The 22,932-nt window shown below is 36.1% G+C and overlaps 3 protein-coding genes across 3 annotated transcripts; 1 reads left to right on the top strand and 2 right to left on the bottom strand.

Annotated features, from left to right (window-relative positions):
- Window positions 1-2,398: 2,398 nt before the first annotated feature.
- On the bottom strand, window positions 2,399-3,452 carry LOC137946871 (transcription factor MYB114-like). The gene is made up of 3 exons (XM_068793156.1): window positions 3,338-3,452; window positions 2,946-3,075; window positions 2,399-2,819 (listed from the first exon to the last, which is right to left on the bottom strand). Exons 1-3 carry the CDS (start codon window positions 3,450-3,452, stop codon window positions 2,399-2,401), a joined length of 666 nt encoding a protein of 221 aa, XP_068649257.1.
- A 9,137-nt stretch (window positions 3,453-12,589) lies between these two features.
- Window positions 12,590-17,272, bottom strand: LOC137945212 (uncharacterized). The gene is made up of 4 exons (XM_068790989.1): window positions 17,107-17,272; window positions 16,895-16,994; window positions 16,065-16,334; window positions 12,590-12,883 (listed from the first exon to the last, which is right to left on the bottom strand). The coding sequence occupies exons 1-4, from the start codon at window positions 17,217-17,219 to the stop codon at window positions 12,767-12,769; spliced, it is 600 nt and encodes a 199-aa protein (XP_068647090.1). The 5' UTR covers window positions 17,220-17,272; the 3' UTR covers window positions 12,590-12,766.
- A 2,264-nt stretch (window positions 17,273-19,536) lies between these two features.
- LOC137946870 (probable BOI-related E3 ubiquitin-protein ligase 3) lies at window positions 19,537-20,530 on the top strand. Its single transcript, XM_068793155.1, has 2 exons — window positions 19,537-19,761; window positions 20,015-20,530. The coding sequence occupies exons 1-2, from the start codon at window positions 19,537-19,539 to the stop codon at window positions 20,528-20,530; spliced, it is 741 nt and encodes a 246-aa protein (XP_068649256.1).
- The last annotated feature ends 2,402 nt before the right edge of the window (window positions 20,531-22,932 follow it).

Here is a 22,932-nt window from a genome sequence, read left to right as displayed (position 1 = left end):
CTTGTAAAAAATATCAAAAATATTTGCGGTTGGGATTCCATGATGGAGGAACTTAATACCCCGTCAAAAATATTTGCGGTTAGGATTCCATGACAAATGAACTTATTATTACATTTATGTTACTCCTCCCCCCCACCCTCCCATTAATGTCATATATTACTCTACCATATGAGAGTCATTGTCCTGTGGAGGTGGACACTTCAGAGCAATGCCGATAGACACACTACCTACAAAAGATGGAGTGTGTCTTACTTCCAACATGAGTTAAGACTAGAGTATGGAGCAATGTCTTAGCGGCTAGGAGTGATTTACTCTCATTGATATTATGCCAAATAGGTCTCATGAACGAGAGCACCAGCGTAAGGGGAAGTGTTGGAAGATGAAGGCATATTGGTACATGTGCCATTTTATAAAAAAAAGATTTTATACATCATTTGTAGCAAGCTGGGAGTTCATGCTGTTCTCTCACCCCCAGTTTGAGGGGGAGTGTTGGAAGATATAGCCCAAGCCCACGCGACCAAGAAAGACCCAAACCCATAAAACCAAGGAAGACCAAGGAAGACGTTTTCAAGGCCCACAGATCAAGGAGAAGGCCCATAGGCCCACATACAATGATGGCAAGATGGTAAATAAAGAGTCATCTCATAAAGATGACATTGATGTATTTAAGTTAAAATTCCAGGATAAAAACCCTAAACCCTAAGTTCAAGGATATTATTGTAATACAGTAATTTCATTAATCTATAAATAGAGCTTCATGGGGAGGGTTAGGATCATCAAGTCCATAACCTCTTTTTCCTCCAGTTTTCTCCCAATTTCTCCATGAGCTAAATTCATGGAGTTCCAAAAATCAACACATTGAAACCAATATCCAATCAAATATGTAATATGCATAAATTAATATCACTGTATAAATTATTTAAAATTTTAATTAATGATATACAAATGAGAAACTTTTAAATAGAAATTAATTATATAATTTTATTTTTAAATCAAGAGTAGTTATTTTTTGTAATCACAATTTTTAGCTATATTAGATTACCTTTTTTAATCATATTTTATTTTTAAATATTTTTTAATTTATTATTTTTACATAAGTATTTACTATTTTTAAAATATTAAACTTTTCAGTTTAAATAAAATGATATAATATATTTAAAAACTATTTATTAATGAAATTAAAATTTTGCTTACCGTGATATTTAAAAGCTAATAAGATAATCATAAGATATTTTTAAAAAAATTATTTTAATTAATTATTCACATTCATTTAAACTTATATGAATATTAAGTGCAACTTAAATTACATACAAGTATATCTTATTATTTTAAATTATTTTATAAATATAAGACAACAAGAAATACTTTCCAGTAGAAGTCATTTTCCATTGAAGGTATATGTTCTTGATTGGTGGTGAAAAATATTTATGATGGAAAATATTTTTGGCCAAAATGGTTGTTTTTCCGGTTTTGGCGGGAAGCTTGTTGTCAACAAAAATATTATTACACCGAAGAATATTATTTTGGTTAGCAAAATATTTCTTGTAAAAAATAATATGTAGTTTTAATATAAAATTTATTTTGGTGGTTGACGATAGCTTTCATCAGTATAATCTATACTGTCGTTGAAATTTTCACAGACTAGAATTTTTTTTTTTGTACTCTCTTTCTCCGCCATACACATATAATATATATATGTGTGTGTGTGTATATGTTTGTGCATATGTGTCACACAAATAAATTTCATTTTCATTTCCCTTTTCCCTTTCAATTGTTCAATTCTAACCACAACTTCCTTGAAAAAGTGATAAAAAATTTTGTTTTCTTTAGGGTTTATGTCAAAATCATATAAATTACCTTGGGTTGTTTTAAAAAAGGGTGGCCAACAAGGCATTAAATACTCCCAAAGAAGGAGGAACATAACATTGATCGTATGGGACAAAAAGTTCCACTCTTTCCATTGTGTGGACAAAAAGTGGCGTCCGAATGGTAAGTTTTTTTCATTCTTACAATCTTGACAATAAGAGTCCAAAGGTTTGGTGGGACTTTCAGTATCATGTATCATCTACACTAGTGATTGGTTGGGGGAATAGGGTAGGTAGAGGTGAAAATGCCCGATAATAATAGAAATAGGTATAGGGTTTGTGAGAAAGAGGTAGCACTTGTGCATGCATGCAGATGTAGATTGCATTTTCATCGGTATAATACAGCTCATGATCGAGGTTATAACTCTGTGCCTTTTCAATACTGCTCTATCGTATTTTACAATTAATTAAGAATACTTCAGGAAAATTATTCAGTCCATATTAGAAAATTCTATTAATATTCTTAATTACTAAATAAATAACAAAAATATCTTAAAACATAGAAATCACTTCCAAGTGATTGTTCTTTAGAACTACTCTGGATCCGTTGAGTTCGTCCATGGATCCACTTCCAAGTGCAAGTCACTTGTCTCAAACTCGCCTTCAATAAAAGCACCATTTTCGTATGTCTCCAGTTGGAAGAGATCATCGAGCGTATAGATTGATGGCGCTGGCTGAAAGGGGCTCCCCTCTCCTCCAAATGCCTGGTGGACAGGCGTCTCTCTTTCTTTCTCTGGGTTTTGGTTTTCGCAGGCATTCGAGCCTGTTCCTAGTGCGAAGTTCACTGAGAGTGCCCGAGGCTTGGGTTTTATAGGCTGGAAGCTTCGGGGTTCAGATATTTCTTCGCTTTTGCAGGTTTCGTCTGTATTTTTCTTCTTCTTCTGATGAGTGTTCCAGTAGTTCTTTACGTCATTGGCAGTCCTTCCCGGGAGCCGACCCGCAATCAAAGACCATCTGCAGATGTTTGCGAAAATATTTAAGCGATAAATAACAAATTTTGTCATTCAGACCCTGTCCTAATAAATCAAAGACAAGCATTACTGGAAAAAGAATAAAAAATTGTCGTGAGTATATATGTACCTGTTCCCTAAGAGCTGATGAAGTCTGATAAGGAGGTCGATCTCGTCCGGACTGAACTCACCTCGTCTGATTTTAGGAGTGAGGTAGTTCAACCATCTCAGCCTGCAGCTTTTCCGGCACCTATTCAGCCCTTCATGAAGATGAAGCTCAAGTTAGCCAAGTTTCGGGCAAAAGAAACACAGAAATCAAATTAGAGATTGCTTGCAAAGTGGAACTTTTTATTTTTCTGCCCAACATTACAAGCAATTGCTCTCCGGCTCGTGTCGAATTGCCAATTGCATCCATGGAAGTCAGCTAGACCAGTAAGGTAGCTGGCGACGGAGAATAGATAACACAAGTTACGTATAGATAAATGTAAAGAACTAGATGCTAGTTTCCTTCCCCGTACTCGCCTGCTCTTTGAGGAACCAGATGCCAGTTTCTTTCACCATACTCCTCGACGCATTTCTGCAACAGCGAGTCTTCTTCCTTGCTCCACGCACCTTTCCTTACACGAACGCCTTCCATCCCTGGACTTACTCTTCTCCAAGTGCAGTCTTCTATTTAAAGCCGAAGTCTACAATTAAATATGGAAGAGAACTAAGCAGGATTATTACTCCAACTGCTTTACTTCCCACAGGACACTGAGGCCTTGTTAGGCGAAGAAGAAGAGGATTTGAACGCATAATCAATGACAACCTAGCTGCTATTTGATTTTTGGCATATAAGTAATCAATTTTTAGGCTCTAGCCGAAGCACCCTAAATTTGTATCAATAATACATATTAAAATATTTAGGGTAATTTTCAAATACAGCCTTGTTAGGTGTCGAAATTTTATCATTTGGTTCAGCCATGGTGGCTCACATCTAAGAGAAACAGGAAGGGCCAATTTGATCGAAATTTGGTCACCAATCTTAAATTTCTACACACTTTACATGGTCTTACCATTCAAGCCCTAATCTACTCTCTTCATAGCTTCAAGCCACATAGAGATAGAACCACTTCAAGTCAATGGCAATTTGATCCACATTTATCTATAGCACGGTTGATCCAATATGAAAAGCCATTTGGTGTGAAACATGCGAAATGACTACAATAGCCGTTGATCGGACGACTGAGAAAATTGTTGATCATCATCGAATAACTGAGATAGTGTTTCGCATGTTTCACACCAAATTATTTTTCGTATTGGATCAGCCCTCTTATCTATTAGATATGCTATTAGTACTTTCTCGGTCGTTGGACAGATATAAGTGTTTGTGCTTTCCATAACCATTGAACTAGCAAAGGTGGGAACTAATCCTCTTCTTGCCGACAAGTGGTTTTCCCACATTCTATACATCCGTCGAAGTGTTCCCACATTTAATGAACTATGATGCGATGAGTAGGTTATCTTTGGTCTTCAAAGACCAAAGAACGAAAGAAATAGACATAATTAGGGGTGGCATTGAGCCGAGCCGAGCCCTAACCTGCCTATGTTCGAGCCGAGCTTGATTTAAATATTTGGAACTCGAGCTCGAGCCGATCCTAGCCTCAAGCCTAAAATAGCTATCGAGCTCGAGCCCAATAATTTTAATCGAGTTCAATTGAGCCGAGCTTGAGCTTCAACATTTATTTAAAAATTTTAAAAAATTACATGTCTCAAGTTCAAGCTCAAACATACTTTTAAAAATTTTCAAAAAATGCATGTCAAATAAATTGTATATAAAATTATACATACATTTTACATAAAATTGGGCATGACCTCTACTTAAAATTGAGCATAAGGGTAGCATCGAATCTAGCTGAGTCCGAACATTCTTATGTTCGAACCGAGCTTGATTTAAAGATTTAGAACTCGAGCTCGAGCCGACCTAGCCTCGAGCCTAAAATTGTAATCGAGTTCGAGCCTAATAATTTTAATTGAGTTCGACTTCGAGGTTAACCTACATCTAATACTCTACATAAAATATATGTCAAATAAATTATCTATAAAATTATGCATACATTTTTAAAAAAAGAATGATAGGGGAAGTTCGGGATTGAATCTCGATAATAGATTAGAACCCACCAATATTAATTTTTTTTACCCCAAACGTTGTTTAGCTTATTTTGTAAATTTTGAATCTGGCCATAAATTTACTATGGCCTCCTTAGTGTCCTGATTAAAAATTTATATTCTAGGAAAAACTAGAAATGTTTTTTCTAGGATACACATTTCCAAAAAAAACCTTTAAATAAAATCCTATTACTATTAGAGACTTACTAGAAAATTACAAGAAATATTTTTAAAATGTTCTTAGGAAAGTTAAATGGGCCTCTTATTGCCACTTCTAGGGAAATAAATATAAATTAATAATCAATCTAATATATTACTATACTTATCGATAAATTTTTAATCAAATAAAATGTTAAACACAAAATTGCTATGAAAATTGCCTCATGCTAAAAGTATTAGACCATCAATTGTCAAATACTAATTCAAAATTTTTTTATACAATTTTCTAGCCCATCTTGGCAAGAAAATCTTATTTAGAAAATTATATGATTTTTTAATAAAAAAATTTAATTAGAAAAACATGAGGCATTAACGGTCTCTATATTTCTATTAATTTTTTTTAATATTTATTGAAAAAATCACTAATAGTCTCTAGAAATATATTTTTACTAAAATGTCTTTTCAATTTATTCAATACCCACGAGGAAGGAACAAAGTTTTTTTTTTAGTGGGTTATGACGCGTTGGTTTATAGAACGGAGTTCTGACAAGAAATCGACTTCACGTAGGCTCCTCCTGCTGTCGATTTAGCTTCCTGAATGAATGATCATTAATGGCGAATTCTGACATCTGTAACTCCAATGCAGGAATGGTCAATGCAGGAATTGTAACTCCAGCAATAGTTTTGTAGTCTTCTTTTGTTAACTTGCGTCTATAAGACTAAGGAGGCAATAATCAGAAAAAAGGTGACAAGTCCCTTAACTAATTAAGATGATAAAATCTACTAAACCCCATTAGACATCTGGTAGATTATTGGGATTGTGCTAATGAAGCAAGCTTATTAAACTAAATGATTCGTTTCTGTAACCTAGTCTCAATAGGAAAACTGGAACTGCTCACCCGAACCATGAATGTTTGTGTGGGTCCTTTTCTGCAGAAACATCCTTCGTGGTCATGTTTGCTTAAAATTGGATGTAAATAGAAGCTGTCGTTCATGAGAGGGAAGCTCTAATGCATGTGTTTCTATCTACCCTTCTTTCACGAGGCTAAAGTCCAACTTGGACCGAGTCAGTATCAGCTCGATCTAAGCATTCGGGGGTAAGTTCGATCCTGAGTACCAGTCCACCTTTTAAATCCAAGGGTTGTCTGGTGTGGACGACACCGTTGTCTCTTTGAAGGGCTTCTCCTCTATAAATTTCATTCATTCTCATGTTCTATCCAATTCTTATGATTATATTAGGACTGCAACTCATGTCAGAACTACTACTTTCCCGTTATGATATATTAAGAGCCATGTTAACATCACTGATAAAAGGCTTCTCATATTTGGAGAATGTAATGCCATATCATGCATTAGGTCCTAACAGTTGTACTTTGAAAAAACAATTATATATAGATGCCAATATGAGCTAACCTCATGGACATTTGGTTCAGCATACTTGTTTTGGGTTGATACTAATTACAGATGTCGATATGGGTAAACCATCTTTTAGCAGTGATATCTCTATCAGAAAAAAAAAAAAATTTGTGGTAAACAAAGAACTGTATTTCTCCTGAAAAAGATGATGTTAGTAGATCTCCTGCACAATGGTGATTCAGAAAAAGAAGATGAAGAGGACGAAGAAGATGAGGAAAAATTGTCTAAATTACTGTCTTATTAAAAAATAAGATAGAAGAAGCATCTAGCCATTCTATTTTTGTTTATTAAATGTATTTTTAAAAACTTAGTATTGCTACAAGACTTCCATGACCTGATCATGTTTGAAAGCAGAATCAACTGGAGTAAATAAATGGTTAACTGAAGACAATGTTAGCTTATATCTTTTCTAAATAAAAAAAAAAAAATAATGTTCTCTGTACTGCGAAGGAACTACTCCCATGCAAACCGAGGAAGAAGCCCTTCTTCTATCGATGGTAAAATGGCTAATTCCCTGCTTGTCGTCGTGCGAACTTCTCATGATGGAATCATTTAAAGAGAGGAGGCGAGTTGTCTTGTCACTGGTTTGTTTCTCCTTGACCAGAGAAAATGGTCCTGATTCTAGGGTTTAGGGTCTCCAAGCACGGAATTGTCCTCTCAGTTACCAAAACAAAGCTCTAGTTGTCTCCTCGGTTATCAAAAGATGCTGTAGCTATCCATAAAAACAGAAATAAGAATGGTCTCGCGTTGTCCAGTATCGAGAGCCGATACTCTCTTCTGTACTAGTGTGATAATATCAAAGATGTTATCATTCTCTCTAATGTTCGCATTCAATTTGCAGGACCACTTTCATTCATTTTTCTGTAGCTGATGAGTGGTATCTCCACAGTTCAATATAATGGCAAAATTCATGGTTTTTAATGATAACAGAGTAGTTGTTCGTTTGCTTGTTACTTATCGATGGAGTGGAATCATTTATGGAATCGTTTGAACGAGCTTATAATTTGTTTTTAACTTAAAACGTTAATAGCTTCATATTTATCTGTGATCGATTTTCATTTTTTGTACCATACGGAATTCAGACATTTCTCACTATATATCCCATTGATTAGCATCAAGCTGTGCTTGATTGGCACAGTTCAAAGAGTAACTTAAAATCGACTACAATGAGCACATTGATTTATGTCCGTTTATAGCATGGTCGTCTAACTCGGTCAGTTAACTCATGATTCAGGTGACTCAACCCAGATTCAAAGGTGACACAGTTTGGTTGGGGGTGGAATCACCCTTCTATTTTTTTTTAGCGATTTCCTGCCTATAGGCTCGAGTTCTGCAAGTCAACTCAGACTGATTTGACTTAGGCTTTCAATCGAAAAGAGTGAGTTTTTGAGTCTGAACAGAAAAAAATCTGTCACACCGTTAGATCAAATTCGAAAAAACTCATAGTCCCTCAACGCGCTACCTAACTTACTTTGGGTGAAAAATAAGCTAGTGAACTTCTTTTTAAAAAAAACTAAGCCAAAATAAACGAACTTTAAAATGGCCCGATTTATAGTTGAAAGAGGGATAAAGCCTATACCTTATTCAAACTCTAACCAATGAGAAATTGTCACCTAAGGTAAATCTCAAATTAATTCAAATTCAAATATGATAATATCACACATGCCTAAAATCCCTAAAAAAATTTATCCAAATCCGTCTAGATAGGCCACCACTTCAAAATTTGAATTTTTGAAACCATCAGCTAGCAATATGGATAGGCCCGCTTGCCTGGGCCACACACCCGTGTAACACCCAAAGTCTCACTCAAAGTAGTTCACAGATTTGGAAATTTTTCACTTAGAGCTTAAAACTCGTGTCTTATTGCTTGGTTGATTTTTTTAGTTTTTAATCTATATAGGAAGTGATATTGGTTGCCTCCCTTGAAAAAGCCTCATGAAAGTCCTTAGCAAACCCACCCACAACTATGAAAATTTCGACCAACATGGCAAGGTGATCCGAGCTTCTTTTGCTATTCCATGCTCATTGCCAAGTTATCTACTCAATCCAATGGCAGAAACTCAGATGAATTCCCTAGGTTAAAGCAAAGAATGTTCAACATGAATTTCAGCACTTTTAGGTATTGTAAAGACTGAAGATTTTGGTTTACGAGAAGAAACAACAAGTGCTGTAACTAATATTGTTGCTCAACGCATGCATGGACATGTAGAAGATTGGATTTTTTTTCTCCATACAAACTTATGAAAAACATGAAGAATCGAATCATGGATCTCGCACACCACCAACAGTGTACTTTAAGCCTTAGTGATTAGAACAACAACAACAACAAGCTGAAAAAGCTTATGGAATCATAAGATCTCTACTCTGATACCATGATTGATCATAGGATTCCATTAATATTGGTTTTGTGTCAAGGTAACATGAAGAAGTGAGTGAGTTGTGAGGTGAGAAGCTTGAGAAAAGAAAGAGAGAAAATGAGAAAAGAAGTGGATAGCTCGAATTGTGAAGGAGGGGGCATAAGGGAATAGGTTTGATGTAATACCCTAATCCTCGCCCTTATCCTTGTTGGAAAATATGAATATGTTGGAGTGTCATTGATGTAATTAATTTATGTTTTTTTTGTCTCTTCTTGACTCTTATTAGGGTGAAAGGCATAATTATAATATTGTACTTTTATTAGTTATTTATAGATCTTAAGGGGGAAGGTTTGGACTAAGTCCATTACGCTATTCTTCCTCCTCTTTTCTCCAAATTCATCACACTTCCTATTCTCCTCCTAAAACCTTCTCTCGACAACTCTTCTTCTCCTTCTTCTTATCACCCATTAGTCCTCTTTTACTATGATTATACATCATGGAATCCTAATTTTCAACAATCCTTTATATAATTACTTAAAGATTGACATTTTACATAAATATTCTTTAACCTAAGGGCTGGAAATAAAGAACAAAGAAAACAAATTAATTAATATATCTTTTTTGGCAGCCTTACAACTTATGAGAAGGCCTCAAATGATCCAAAGTGGAAAACTACCATGGATGAGAAGATGCATACCATGTACAACAAGCGTACTCGGGACTTATCATCTCTTCCTCTAACAAAAAAATTAATGGGGTGAAAATGGGTTTTCACCCTAAAATATAAACCTGATGGCATGGTGGTGTGGTAAAAAACAAGGTCAGTGGCCTAAGGCTATTCCCCAATTCTATGATATATATATATTATGACGAAACCTTCTCTCTAGTGACCAACTTTAATTCAGTACAACTTCTTATATCCTTGGCTGCTAATTTTAAGTGACTTATTTATCAGTTGGGCATTAAAAATACTTTCTCAATGGTGATTTATCTAAGGAGGTTACATGGTCCAACCACCAAGTTACGTGGTTAAGAGGGAAAAAGTATGTTGTCTAAATAAAGGCAAATTTTGGGCTAAAATAGTTACCATGTACTTGGTTTGATAAATTTACGAAGGTGGTTGTTTGACTTGGTTTTACAAGAAGTGACCATTCAGTGTGTTTTTTTTTTCTAAGAACATACTCGGCATGATTTTTATAGCAATTTATGTAGATGATATCGTCATCACTGGTAGTGACACCATGGGAATTAAACATGTCAAAGGGTTTGAATGATGTATTTCAAACCAAAGACCTTGGTTTCCTAAAACATATTCTAGGTATAGAAGTTTTTAATCCTAATCTTGTCTCAAAGGTAAGTATGTATTTGATCATCGAAGGAAACTAGAATGCTAGGGTTTAAACCTATGAATACAACTAGGGAACCAAATGCTAAATTGTGTGTTGAATCTAGAGATAATGTTGATATTGACATATTCCAATGGTTGGTTGGAAAAATATTTTGTCTTACAATTACAAGACTAGACATATTGTACTATTTTATTTTATCAATCAGTTTATGCATCAACCACGACAATCTCATTAGTTGGCATTAGAAAGAATCTTTCGGCTTTTAAAGAAAAATCTAGGTAAAGGTTTATTATATAAATGTCATGCACACACTAACATTGAAGGGTCTGTAAATGTAGATTGGGTTGGTTCACCTAATGATAGGATTTCTACTTGTGGTTATTGCACTATATTAGGAAGCAACTTGGTCACTTGGAGAAGCAAAAAACAAAGTGTGGTGGCTCAATCTAACACAAGCAGTAAGTGAATTGTTGTGGCTCAAGACCCTTATAGTAAAACTTGGTTTTCTAATACCCAAACCCATGCAACTTCATTGTCACAACCAAACGGCTATTCATATTGCTAATAAATCCTATTTTCCATGAAAGAACAAAACATATTTAAATTGATTGCCATTTTATTCGAGAGAAGCTAAAAGCTGGTATCACATCTATGCAATACATTCCTTCTAGAAATTAGTTAGCAAATATTTTCACATATGCTATAGTAACTGGTTCTATTGCTACTACTTGCTCAAAAACTTGAAATATTTGAGTTTTTTCCATCAGCTTGAGGGGGGATGTTAAAGAAGTTGTTAGAAGACAAGAATAACCTTGAGATATGTGTGTTGTAATTTGTAAACTTTTTGATGTTTAAATTGACTTTAATTTAATGTTATAAGATATTTATGCCATACTTGATATTCCAATCCAAGCAAAATGCAGTGTGATGTGATTTTAATTATTTTTATTTTTATTTTATTATGGTAGTTATTAATTTATATTTTGAAAAAATTTGTTATAATTTTTTAATAGATAACAAAATGCAAATATTTGAACAAGTTATTTATATGGATCCAGATTTGGATTCATATCCGGGCAAGGATATGCATCCGTATGCGATTTCGAAAACGAACCCAAAAAACAATGTCACTAAATGATACATAAGGAAAGAAAAGGAACTAGGAATCAACTAAGAGAGGAGTGATGCCACAATTTTAGAATTCATAACCAAAAAAAGAAAGAAATAAAGTAAAACAAAAATAAAAGGAACTAGAAATCGACTAAGAGAGGAGTGATGCCAAAATTTTAGAATTCATAACCAAAAAAAGAAAGAAAGAAAGTAAAACAAACGAGAAAAGAAGGACTAAAACAAGAACCAAGGTAGAGTGAGAAAGGAGAAAGGAGTTAGGGCCTCGGGAGAGAAGGAGAAACAAAGCTCAAGATGGTTGTATAGAATGAAAGGGGAATAGGGTATTTTAGTGAGAATTATAGATTATAGAGAAATACTAAAACAGCTTTTACTTAATTGGTAATTGAATAATAGGGTATCTATTTTTGTTCTACTACATAAATGGTATTTTAGCCAATTATCCAAGTATTTGATAAAAAAACATTAATTCCATTTTTATTCCATTTAGTAAAAAACAAACAAAAAAATCAAATAACCGACTAAGATCGATAGTCCTAGGTGAAATTAATTTTGTAATATGTAGGAGAAATGAGAAGAGAGGGTATTAAGAATTAGAAAAAACAGATGGACCAAGTGTATATTAGGTGTACCCAAATTTCAATTTAAACGATTAAATTTGAATTAAATAAATTTAAATTTTGATTTCTTCTTCTATATTTGTTTGTTAGCTTATGTATATATTGATTTTTATTTAACATTTTTTTACTTTATTAATTTTCAATAATAAAATAAGATAATAGCTTTGTTATAAATATAATTAGAGTAACTTTTGAAAGGAAAAATAAGTTGGATGCTACAAAAAATTATTAAGCTAAATCAAAATCACCATCAAATTACATGTATGAAGCCTCATATCTGATTCATATGGTTGGAGCTATGTAGCATGGGTCTGCTCTCCGATTCTTGAGGGCTCTAGAATGTACATAGAAGTGAAGACAGGTTTATCACCCTACGTCAGGATTGGTTTCTCAATCCACCCATTTATATTTATCAACGGAATCAATCTCTCCTGTATTTTATGTTTCTTCAGTTCAACGGATCTAACAGGATCGCTGCCAAGAACCAGGAAATACAGACCTGTTCCAGTCTTCTGAGCACATCATCTTAACAGCAAGACTGCAGAAGAAATGTTACTCCAGGCAAACGAAGAAGAAGACAGACAGATGACAACATCATCAGAAAAGAATGAAATCGATAAATGAATGGAGACACCTCCCATCGCTTACTCAATAAATCGAATCATATACACACACAAAACAAAAAAACCCATCATAAGCAATGTGTTCAAAGGACTACAAAATTTACTTACATTTGTCACAACAGTAGAACTATTTCTGTTCCACAATATCTGCTTAGAACCTAGAATTTGTAGAGATTCTAACAGCTCCAACTCCTGACATGTTGATTGAACGCTTCCGCCTGATGTATACAACTGGAACACTTAAAAGCAGTAGACCAAGTATAATTCCCTGTTCAGCAAAACAATGTAGCAACCAGTCTTTACAAGCTAATCATTGACTAAGATTTGAAAGTCTTACATGAAGACCCAGTGAATTAGACATGATGGCCGTGAATCACGTATAGAAACAAAATATATCCATTGCAGGCTTTTTAGTGTTTTATGTACAGGGAAAACACTTCTCGGAAAAAAATGTAAAGCATACAATTCTCCTCAGCTAAATCACAATGATATGAAGTTGCAAATTAGTTTTCAACAGATGATAAGTATCATCAAAGGATTTTAAGTAGTATTGGGTAAAGCGGGTTTTTATTCGATATAACTACCTATATATTTAACAGTATTCTTGTTTCAAACACCCTCCCATTGTACAGTTTCCCCTATCAATAAGTAAATTAACAAAATTCAACAAAAAAAAAATTGTTTTTCCCTAGCAAAAGGAGCACTATAGGAAGAAGAAATGGCAAAAAAGTTACTCTCAACAAATATGATTAGCCTAGTTGGGGTGTCAATTTTGCCAGTTTACCTAATTTTTCATGCCTGGCATGAGATGGAGTGACAGAGTTATTAGAGACCCTGACAGGAACATTCTTCATGTTTTTTTCTGCCCCTTTTGGGCAGTACTAGTCTGGGGTCTTCCTCGAGGCCTTATCTTTACCGTGGCATGTTTTCTTCCTCTGTTATTGTTGAGGGTGATTTTGCAATAGTTATAGATTGTGCATTGAGAAGGAAGGCTCCCCAGGGCATTTGAGGACGGATGTGCTTCCTCACTATTCATTCTTGGTAGCCTGCCAAGAATTGGTTTTCTCTCATCCCTGCCCTGCTAGTGTACCATGAAAATTGAAGCCATAGACCACCATTTTCTTTATATAGATCAATGTAACAGATTCTAAAACCATTGATCCAGTCACATGACATCTGCATGCCTAAGCAATTTGGGGACTAGCAAATTAGAAAGTGAAGAAGATGAATGAATCCTCTTGGTCAAGTGCTCGCCGTAGTTTAGTGTTGAAAAAATCTGTCCCAAGGAGTTTGGAGGAAAAAGGTGGTTTGTAATTATCACCATCTCAATGATGTTTGGTATACTTAAGTGCTACCTCCATGGCTCTCCTCTAGTTACAAGCTATAAGCAGGCAGAAAGGCATCTGTAACCTTGATATTCATATTAGTGTTTGATCCAGTTTTTGGGTCCCCGTATTCAGATTGCTGGCTCAGGGGCCCATACAGAATTTTTCACATCTCTCTTTAGAATTAGTTGAGGCGCCTGCTTGCCTATTAGCACATTTTTAGGGCCCTTCTGACTAGCACCTGAACTTGAGAAGGAATTTATCTGACAAGGAAACTCTCTAAGCTAGTCACTCACATTCTTTTTTTTTTTTTTAACACAATGACAAAGATTTCATTAAGAAGGAAAAAGATACACCATGCACATTCCTTGTAGGATCTGAATTAGTGACAATGGTGAAGACAGGATTTTTTTTAAAATAGCTTCCTCGTGGTACATATGCTGCTGATTCTTGTTATAAGGTGCATCTTAATATTGAGGTGCTGTCTCACCACAACTCCCCCTTGGTATGGAGACCTCTACCTTGAAGATCCTCCCTTATTTTCTTCAATTTTGATGTCTTTTAGCCAACAATATAGAAGGCGATTAGTAATGTGCTTCACAAAACATGGGATATAGTGCTCCCCACAGGTAGGTGCTAGCAGGAGGTGCCTACTTTTGCTAACACATCAGAAGTAGAGCTATCTAAGGAATATGTGACCAAGATATGACCTAAGCAGAGTACACTCTTAGATTTCATAAAAAATAATGTAGCCCAACCTCCAGCCAGGCTGCCTTCTTTGCAATCCAAGAAATAACAGTAGCCGAATCGTCCAAAATCACAACAGTTGTAGAGATTTTGCTTTTTAATGGAAGCTTAGAGAAATATCGGAAAGTTATTTTCACACCTTTCAGGAGAGCACAAAGGTCTGCTTCCTCTGAATTATCTCTACTGGCTAGGCCCCATTAGGCCAGAAGTATGGATCCATTGTGGTCTCTAAATGCACCACCAACACAAGAGGCCGGGCCAATGGTGTTGGTGGTGCTTCTGGCAGCACTTCTGCTGAAATTCCAACTTCAGCTAGCCTTCTAAAGGAGGGAGCGGTTGATGAATGGACAGAACCTGTGAAGGAAGTAATGAGTCTCCAATGACAACAAAAGATTGTGCTTGGGAAAGGGGGCAGACCTTTGAGAGCCCTTCTCAGGGCACTATTGAATGCTCTAATGAGTCTCCAATGACAACAATTGTTTGTGCTTGGGAAAGTGGGCAGACCTTTGAGAGCACTTGCAAAGGGCCAATATTAAATGCTATAATGAGTCTCCAATGACAACAAGTGTTTGTGCTTTGGGAAAGGGGGCAGACCTTTCAGAGCACTTGCCCAGGGCAATATTGAATGATGAATATGCTATATATCATTCCCACTGAGATGATTGAATGTTGGTAGGTTCTTTTGTTGCACCCCCCAATTTGCCAATCAGGCTGCAGAAGGAACAAAGAGAGATGGTGACATTGTTGTTTGCCCTAAAGGTCATTCTTGATCTTTCCTTTAGCTCATTTGTTGTATTTGTGTCCGTGTTTCCTTGGTCGCTTTTGAGCTTCCTGTACAAGAGACAATCCTTTTCTTGTCGTTCTTATTTGCTCAATAAAATCTTCACCTCCAAAAGCTAGATGTTTACCAGCAACTGTCCTAATATTTTAGCTCTATCTTCCTAAAAGAAACAGGATTTGCACAATGGCGTGTAAAGGAACCTAATCTCAAGACCATCAAGGTCCAAAAGAATACCAGCAGCAAAGTTGTAATCGACCAGAAGATCTAAAATACCTCATTCTCTGCTAAATCATCTGCTTCGACATTTTCCCTCCCAAAAATCAGAGATTTTATATGATATTTTGCCATCATGACACTCAAGGGGTCTCTCCCAATGATTCAGTCCACCCCATCTCAAAATCATTCAATAGCAAAAAAGGTACAGCAAAAAGCTTGAAAGCTTTCATATAAGTATTTTTTCCTGTTTGTTTTGGGTGATTTTATAATTAATTAGTTTGGTATTCACAGTTGACTCAAAAACTGAGAGATAATTCTATAAGTCTCCAAAAAGCAAAAAAAAAAAAAAGGAAAAACATGCAGTCAATCAAATTGTGTACCTCAAAACCAAGAACTGACAACTTTTTTTCATCTACTGCAGGCACACAGCTTCTATAGGTAATATAAGTCTTTTTCCCATTATCTAGCTTGGAGGAGTGATCACGTAATCTTCTCCATTTGAGATGTTGTAGAGAAGTGACAAAATCTCCACCCTCCAGTATAGACCTCCTTCTCGGATTGCTACTGGCCTTCTTGGCACCACCTTCAGTTTCGATACATTTTAGAGGGATACGATACCCAGTTTCACTGCAGCGGTACTTCTCATCATTCTACAAATAAGATCATCAAAACTCTACAGAGAAAACAACTAAAGGTACATATCAAATGAAGAACAAGTATGTACAGCAAAATATTCAAAGATAACGTCAAATATAATCAGAGGCTATGTGATGTCGCAGTAGATGCTAATAGGTCATAATAACTCATTAACAGGATTGAAGGAACGCAAGCTAAGTGTGATGATTAAACCAGTTTTGGAATAAATATCGTTTTGAGAGTTCTTCATAAACCCAAAAAAAAAAAAAAAGGAAAAAAGATTCTTTAAACATTCTTCAGCGCCTGAATCAAATATAACCCCATCTAAAAATGCAAAAGATTAAAATATTTGGTTATTATTATTTTTACGAGAAAAGGGGGAAAGTAGCAGATAAATTGACGATGCTCCTTCATGGAACCAGTAACTGATCATGAAGTAAAGACAACTAATGAAAAATGGCAGATTTACCTTCCGGAAGAATTAACAGGAGTAGAGCAATCCCTCAGAAGTTAGAATCCCTGGAAAGAAACGAGAAGAAAGACAGGAAGAGATTATACTGGAGAACAACTTTACCTTCTCAGAGTATTGACAAGCAACACATGGTCCGGCAGGAAGGCAGTCAAAAGTCGAGTTGCCTTTTCTTTCGCTAAAGCTCATCAAAGATCGACTCTGCCTGCAATGGGCGCAGATCAATATCCAGTCAGCCATCGCGGAAATGATTATTTAGATCGTGGCAACACAAATGATCACTTGAAGGGTGATCAAACGCTCCAAGTTAGACTCACCTGTTAATTTGGACATGGCTTCCACGAACTGCGGCGGGTATGAAAGGCGGCAGGAGAACGAGGGTCACTAATAACAGCAAGGACGACGGAGCAAAAGGAAAGGCATTTCCCATCTTCAGTCGGAGGTAGACGGAAATCAGTCGATCAGATCGTCGAGCTGCGAACCGAAACACCCTCCCCTTCCGTTTTCTCCACCGAGCTGTGAAGGATCAACCTTTTTCCTACTTTAATTTTAATTTGTAATTTTAATTTTGTACCTAATTTTAAAATAATTATTAGTTTGCTGTTTTTTTCTATTTATCATGAACATCTGGAGAAGTAACATTTTTTCTTCTTTATTGAACCAAAAAATAATCTCTTTTTTCCTTTCTTTTCTCTCTTTCTCAACTTTTTTAATCTCAGCTTTCCATATAGCAAATGCAGCCTTGATGTTTTCAAATCGTATGAGTTCGTAATAATGTTAAAATAGCATGAAGATAGTAATTGTATCTTTTCCTTCAAACTCATAATTCTCTTTCGGTCCAAGCAACATAAAAGAAACTACTTTCTATGAGTTCACGCACCCGTTTGTCTGCTCTGTAATGAAAAAGAAGGTTCTTTTTGTCTTTACTGTGCTAATTCATGGACAGGTTCCAGATTTGTACTTTCCCTTTGGAATCAAATAACTTCACATTAAAAAAAAAAAGGGTGAGAGTAGTAGTATCACGGTTTTGTAGTTTCTGCTACAAAACCAGGTTACTCTGATTCACCTTACCTTTTGTTTTCTTTTTCTCAAGGATCCACCACCCGGGGACAAAATCTGCATTATGAGATTTAAATGTAAAGCTAGTCGAGGTCCAGACTCCAGAGGAAGCTTCTGAATTCTGATGGTGGGCTTTTTGAAAAGAAACAAAAGAGTTGTCCTTATCGGAAATACAGAAAGTCGTTATGAGTTTACTGGGTTTTCGTCCTGTGCCGTGATCCCCAGGAGCCATCAGATCAGCAGAGTTCGGAAGAACTCGATCACTTTTTAAAGGGTTTTGGATTTATATCAACAAAGTAAAGAGATTATAAAAGTTTACTTGTTACGAGTACACATCAGACAACAGGAAAGAATGTTAAAATAATTTCTCAGGTGACTGCATTTTCTTCCAAGTTCAGATCACATGACCCACCATTGATCTCCTCTTCTTCTTCCAAGCAAGCGTAGCCTCCTGCACAATGGTAGGTGGGAAGCACATGGGAGGCCATATCCTTTCTGTCTCACTTTTCTGATTCTCTGTCTCTCTCTCCCTCTCCCCCTCTTTCTCGAGGCAAGTCCAACCAACCGTTCGAAGCGGCCCCTTCTAATCCGTATTCTACAGATCTTGGGAAGAGCAAACCATGGAAACTCAGATAATAAAAGTATGAACCCAGAAAATAAAAAAACCAAAACAAGCCTCCTTTTCTGTTTTCTTTCTCTCAGTTACCTTGAACTTGCCCAAGGCAGAGAGACAGAGAGGCATTGAAAGAGAGAGCCATACGAGTCAAGATTCTGCTCTACGATTCAATTCCGTCATTGACTTCAAGCCTTATGTGCTGGGATTTGAATTGACTTACCATTATCCGAATGATTCACACAAGATTTCCTCTGCGTGGATCTGTACAAGTAGAACAGGTCTTCTCTTGATTTGTTCGTTTTTTTGCTCTTTTTCACGCATCCTGGATGTACCCCGGGCACCGATTCTATTCCTAGTTTTACACGGGTCATGCCGGGTTTCTCTCCGGGCATTTTGCAGTTGTGGCTCAAAGAAAGAGATAAATATTTGTCATGGACGCTCATCCCATTTTCCAATAGCGAAAAACTGAAACAGGCTGACACCCATCGCTCTCCTCCTCTAAACTAATCTATATAAGGAAGAAAAATGTAACAATAATCAATCTATTTATTATCTGTCAATATATTCTCAGTCAGTCACCCATCACCTCCCTCTGTCTGCCATTGAATTTCCAGCAAGCACTGAAATCTCTGACTCACAGTTTTATCACAAAATCTGCATGGACATACGCTGCCCACTCTCAGTACCGCCTCCATTGAATGCGACGCTTAAGATACTAAGAAAAGACCAGGGGAAGAAGCAGCCAAAGAAATACACGTTTTTAAAGGTATATGTTCATTGCCCGGTTTTAAAGAGCAGGTCGTTTCGAACGTGGAGCTTATATGGCAGAGCATACATGTATGAAAAGATAAAACGGCATATTAAGAGCTCACGCAGCTCTTCTGATCTACCTTACAGCCCGTTTCGTCCCTTTCTCTGGCTTTTTATTTATTTATTTTTTTCGCTCGCTTTGATTTTGACGATCTTGGTGGCACGAAAGGAGGAAAGAGATTCATAGAGATTTAATTTAAAAGGTGGTGGGTAGGACCGTAGGGAGAAAGGGTCAGAAGATCAGAGGATCGGAGGGATTGCGATGGCTGTTCAGGCGCAGGACTGGATGAAGATTGGAGGGGTTTGCGACTTCTATCAGCCGATGGTTGAACAGCCCTTGGAGGGAAATCCCAACTTTGTTTTTGTTAATCAAATGTCTTCTGCTGCTTCTTTCAATTGTGATCCTCCACCTCCGACGTTTTCTCATTCTTTGGCTTCACAACTTGAGAGGCAAATGGTGGAGGTTGATCGGTTCATCACTTTGCAGGTAAAGAATTAAAGCTTCGGAGTAATCTACTGATTATGAGTTGCTTATAATAGTTTCTCTTTCTTTTAAGTCTGTGAATTCTATCTGGGTCGATCTTTTTCATGATTTCAAGAATCATACAGGAATGGAGGTTTTAATTTCCTGTTCTTCTACTACGTCCTGAAGTAAACAACCAATAAACTCTTGTTCGTCTCGTCGATTTGGTGGGCTTTGTTCTTCTGTTTAATGGTTTTTCGGCTAGTTTATTTTACAGAATGAGAAATTAATACAAACTCTGCAACAACAACGTAAAAAACAACTTATGTCGCTCATAAGAAGAGTCGAATCCACGGCATCGACCTTGCTGCAACAGAAGGAAGAAGACATCCTAAAAGCGAGCAAAAGGGCTGTGGAACTCGAAGGGTGCTTAAGACAAGTCCAGGCAGAGAGCGAGACGTGGCAAAGAATCGTCAGAGAAAGCGAGGCAATGGTTGTAGCTCTGAACAACGCACTGGAACAAGTGAGAGAGAGCGTCCGCTGCTCTTCTTCAGCAGGTGACGACGAGTCATGTTGCGACTCCTCCTGGCAAGCCTTGGGTTCATCTCTTCAGAGGAAGGGAAGAGAAGACATCGACGAAAAGATTGTATGCAAGGCGTGCAATTCTCGGCCTTCCTGCGTCCTTCTGCTTCCTTGCAGGCATCTCAGTTCCTGCAAATCATGCGAAAATGATCTGGATTTGTGTCCCGTCTGTAAATCCGCAAAGAAAGCGTTTATTGAGGTTTTCATTTAACTGAGAATTGACTGGTTTTGTTTTCTTGCAAGGATCGGTTTTCGCCTTCGTTGAATGAGCTTTTGCAGTGCGAATTCAGAATGTACAGATGAATTCGTACAGCTCGAATTCAGAATGTACAGATAAATTCGTACAGCTCATGAAGCTCTTGAAGTTGTTTGTATTCATTTGGTCTATTAATCTTCTATGATATATAGTCAGTTTCTTGAATTATGGAACTAAATCAATAGGTTTGGAGAGAACATTGCTTCCGAAATCTTTCTGTGCTTGATAACAGCCAAAAACTCATCTCGAAATCGGCTACGTTAGCTAAAAACTCTTCTTTTTGAGTCAGTCAGCAGAGAACTGGGAATCTGCAATCTTTCTCGTTTTACGAATAAAAAACTGAAAAAAAAAAGCATGTTATCTGGTGTCAAATAAGAACTGGGTCTTTCATTTCAACTTTTCTCCGCATTGAATCTCTTTCAAGTCTGCAGAATTTCGTTTTCTCAGAATAGAAAAGAGCAGCTCTGCATTCTAGAATAAGGTTATGCATGACAGTTTCCTGCCACTTTTCATTAAATGACTAAACATCCATCGGCTCTTTTTGCAGATTTTCCAGAGCATCTTTCAGACCTTTTTCCTTATTTTCCTTGTATCGACATTTACAATGCTATTGATGAAAAAGCCGTTTCATTCAGGAGCCTCCCCTCCGCAAGGGAGAGCGTCTTTCCCGTTTATGGAATCTTTTGTTTCTTTATACTTTTTCTTCTTTCTTGATTTTTTCTTGATTCATTTCAGGTTTCAGATTTGATATTGAAAGAGCCGTGAATCCTTACATGATTTTTCTGTTTCGGAATTAATGGTTTTCTTCTCCTCTTTCTCAATAGATCTCGAATACCTTATCTGAGCCCAGTTGATCTTGCCTATGTGTAATATATTTACTCAGAATTCAACAGTTACCGTGTGTGTTCAAGAGGGAGGAACTAGGAAGTAACTGAGGTGAACGGAGTCCCTGGATCTGTGTCTGTTAATTGACTGCTATACCATCCAGGGGCAGACATAACTGAGGCAAAAGACGTTCTGGGAAATTTCGGGAAGGCGTTATTGCTGTGTTTGATTCATGTTTTACTTGTAATCATGCTGTTACTAGAACATAAAGAAGATGGAAGAGTTCCAACTCTTCACGAAAAACAGACTTTTGAGAAGAACACGACGATAAGAGAGGTTGTGAGAGATTGAGAGAGAGTTGAGAATAACAGAGCTCGTTCGTTGTTTATCTCTTCTCCGCAAATATTTACAGAGAACAACGTTAAAACGTTAATGGAATAACTATTAAATAACTATTTTAAAATTCAGTAGTTTTATATTTATATTTATATTTTTTAATTTAATTATATTTATTATTTTATTTAAAAATTATTAAGTGTCTTTTTCTAGGATTTTTTTAATTTTCCTTTAAGGGTATATATATGATACAATATACCAATATATCCAGAATACATGGAATAGTAAAAGGATATGGACCATGAATATGGCTCAATTGAGTAGATACCATAGAGAATTATGAGAACTCTATATAAAGAAACACAACATGGTTATGGTCCCTAATATACTAAATCACACATAGTTTTTTTTCTCTCCATATGGAAGAGAGACGAAGGTCCCATTGAGGAATAAGGCAATTTAGTTGAAGAAGACCACAACATCAATATCCATTCTTATCTTTCATCACAGTAAATTCCGCATCAGAAGACGAAATTCACGGAATAGATCCAGGTATGTTTTCAATTCTTATATTCTAGCATGTTGTTAATTCTGGATTAGAATTTACTATTACGGATTCCAACATGTGAGAGATTGAGAAAGAGTTGAGAATAATAGAGCTCGTTCGTTGTTTATCTCTTCTTCGCAAATATTTACAGAGAACAACGTTAAAACATTAATGGAATAACTACTAAATAACTATTTTAAAATTCAGTAGTTTTATATTTTTATTTTTATTTTTTAATTTAATTATATTTAAAAATTATTCAAGTGTCTTTTCTAGGATTTTTTCAATTTTCCTATTAAGGGTATATATATGATACAATATACCAATATATCGAAAATAAATGGAATAGTAAATGGAATGGCTTGTTTCCTTACATTTATATACTCTTTACACCCCTAAATAAAAATTTAAAACACTAAAAAACAACTACAAATTATAAAAAATAGGACTAATAGCATTTTATACCAAGATTTTCGACATGGCAAGGACTTGGCTGAGTCAACCTGGATTTTCATAGAAACGGGCTGAGTTAGGACTCGGGTTGAGCAAACCCATCCCAGAACCCAGGTTTTGTTCTTATTGGTCAATTTCTAACCATTAATTGTGTTTTAACTAATAAGATCTTATTGGTCAATCAATGGGTTTAACC

The sequence above is a fragment of the Aristolochia californica genome, unplaced genomic scaffold (assembly GCF_029961685.1).
Source record: "Aristolochia californica isolate CCGP_79_NKW_82.1479 unplaced genomic scaffold, dmAriCali1.0.hap1 SCAF_12, whole genome shotgun sequence".
Classification (NCBI taxonomy): domain Eukaryota; kingdom Viridiplantae; phylum Streptophyta; class Magnoliopsida; order Piperales; family Aristolochiaceae; genus Aristolochia; species Aristolochia californica.
This window is presented reverse-complemented; position numbering and strand designations above follow the sequence as displayed.

What these genes read in the sequence shown, in the direction of transcription:
- LOC137946871 (XM_068793156.1), bottom strand. Translation starts at nt 3,452, where the DNA reads ATGGAAGGCGTTCGTGTAAGGAAAGGTGCGTGGAGCAAGGAAGAAGAC. An exon ending in TCTGGTTCCTCAAAGAGCAG is followed by an intron (nt 3,076 to 3,337) that starts GCGAGTACGGGG and finishes ATCTTCATGAAG; the next exon opens with GGCTGAATAGGTGCCGGAAA. An exon ending in CATCAGCTCTTAGGGAACAG is followed by an intron (nt 2,820 to 2,945) that starts GTACATATATAC and finishes AAACATCTGCAG; the next exon opens with ATGGTCTTTGATTGCGGGTC.
- LOC137946870 (XM_068793155.1), top strand. Translation starts at nt 19,537, where the DNA reads ATGGCTGTTCAGGCGCAGGACTGGATGAAGATTGGAGGGGTTTGCGAC. An exon ending in ATCGGTTCATCACTTTGCAG is followed by an intron (nt 19,762 to 20,014) that starts GTAAAGAATTAA and finishes TTTATTTTACAG; the next exon opens with AATGAGAAATTAATACAAAC.
- LOC137945212 (XM_068790989.1), bottom strand. Translation starts at nt 17,219, where the DNA reads ATGGGAAATGCCTTTCCTTTTGCTCCGTCGTCCTTGCTGTTATTAGTG. An exon ending in CTTGTCAATACTCTGAGAAG is followed by an intron (nt 16,335 to 16,894) that starts GTAAAGTTGTTC and finishes TCTTATTTGTAG; the next exon opens with AATGATGAGAAGTACCGCTG. An exon ending in TGTCAGTTCTTGGTTTTGAG is followed by an intron (nt 12,884 to 16,064) that starts GTACACAATTTG and finishes TTTGCTGAACAG; the next exon opens with GGAATTATACTTGGTCTACT.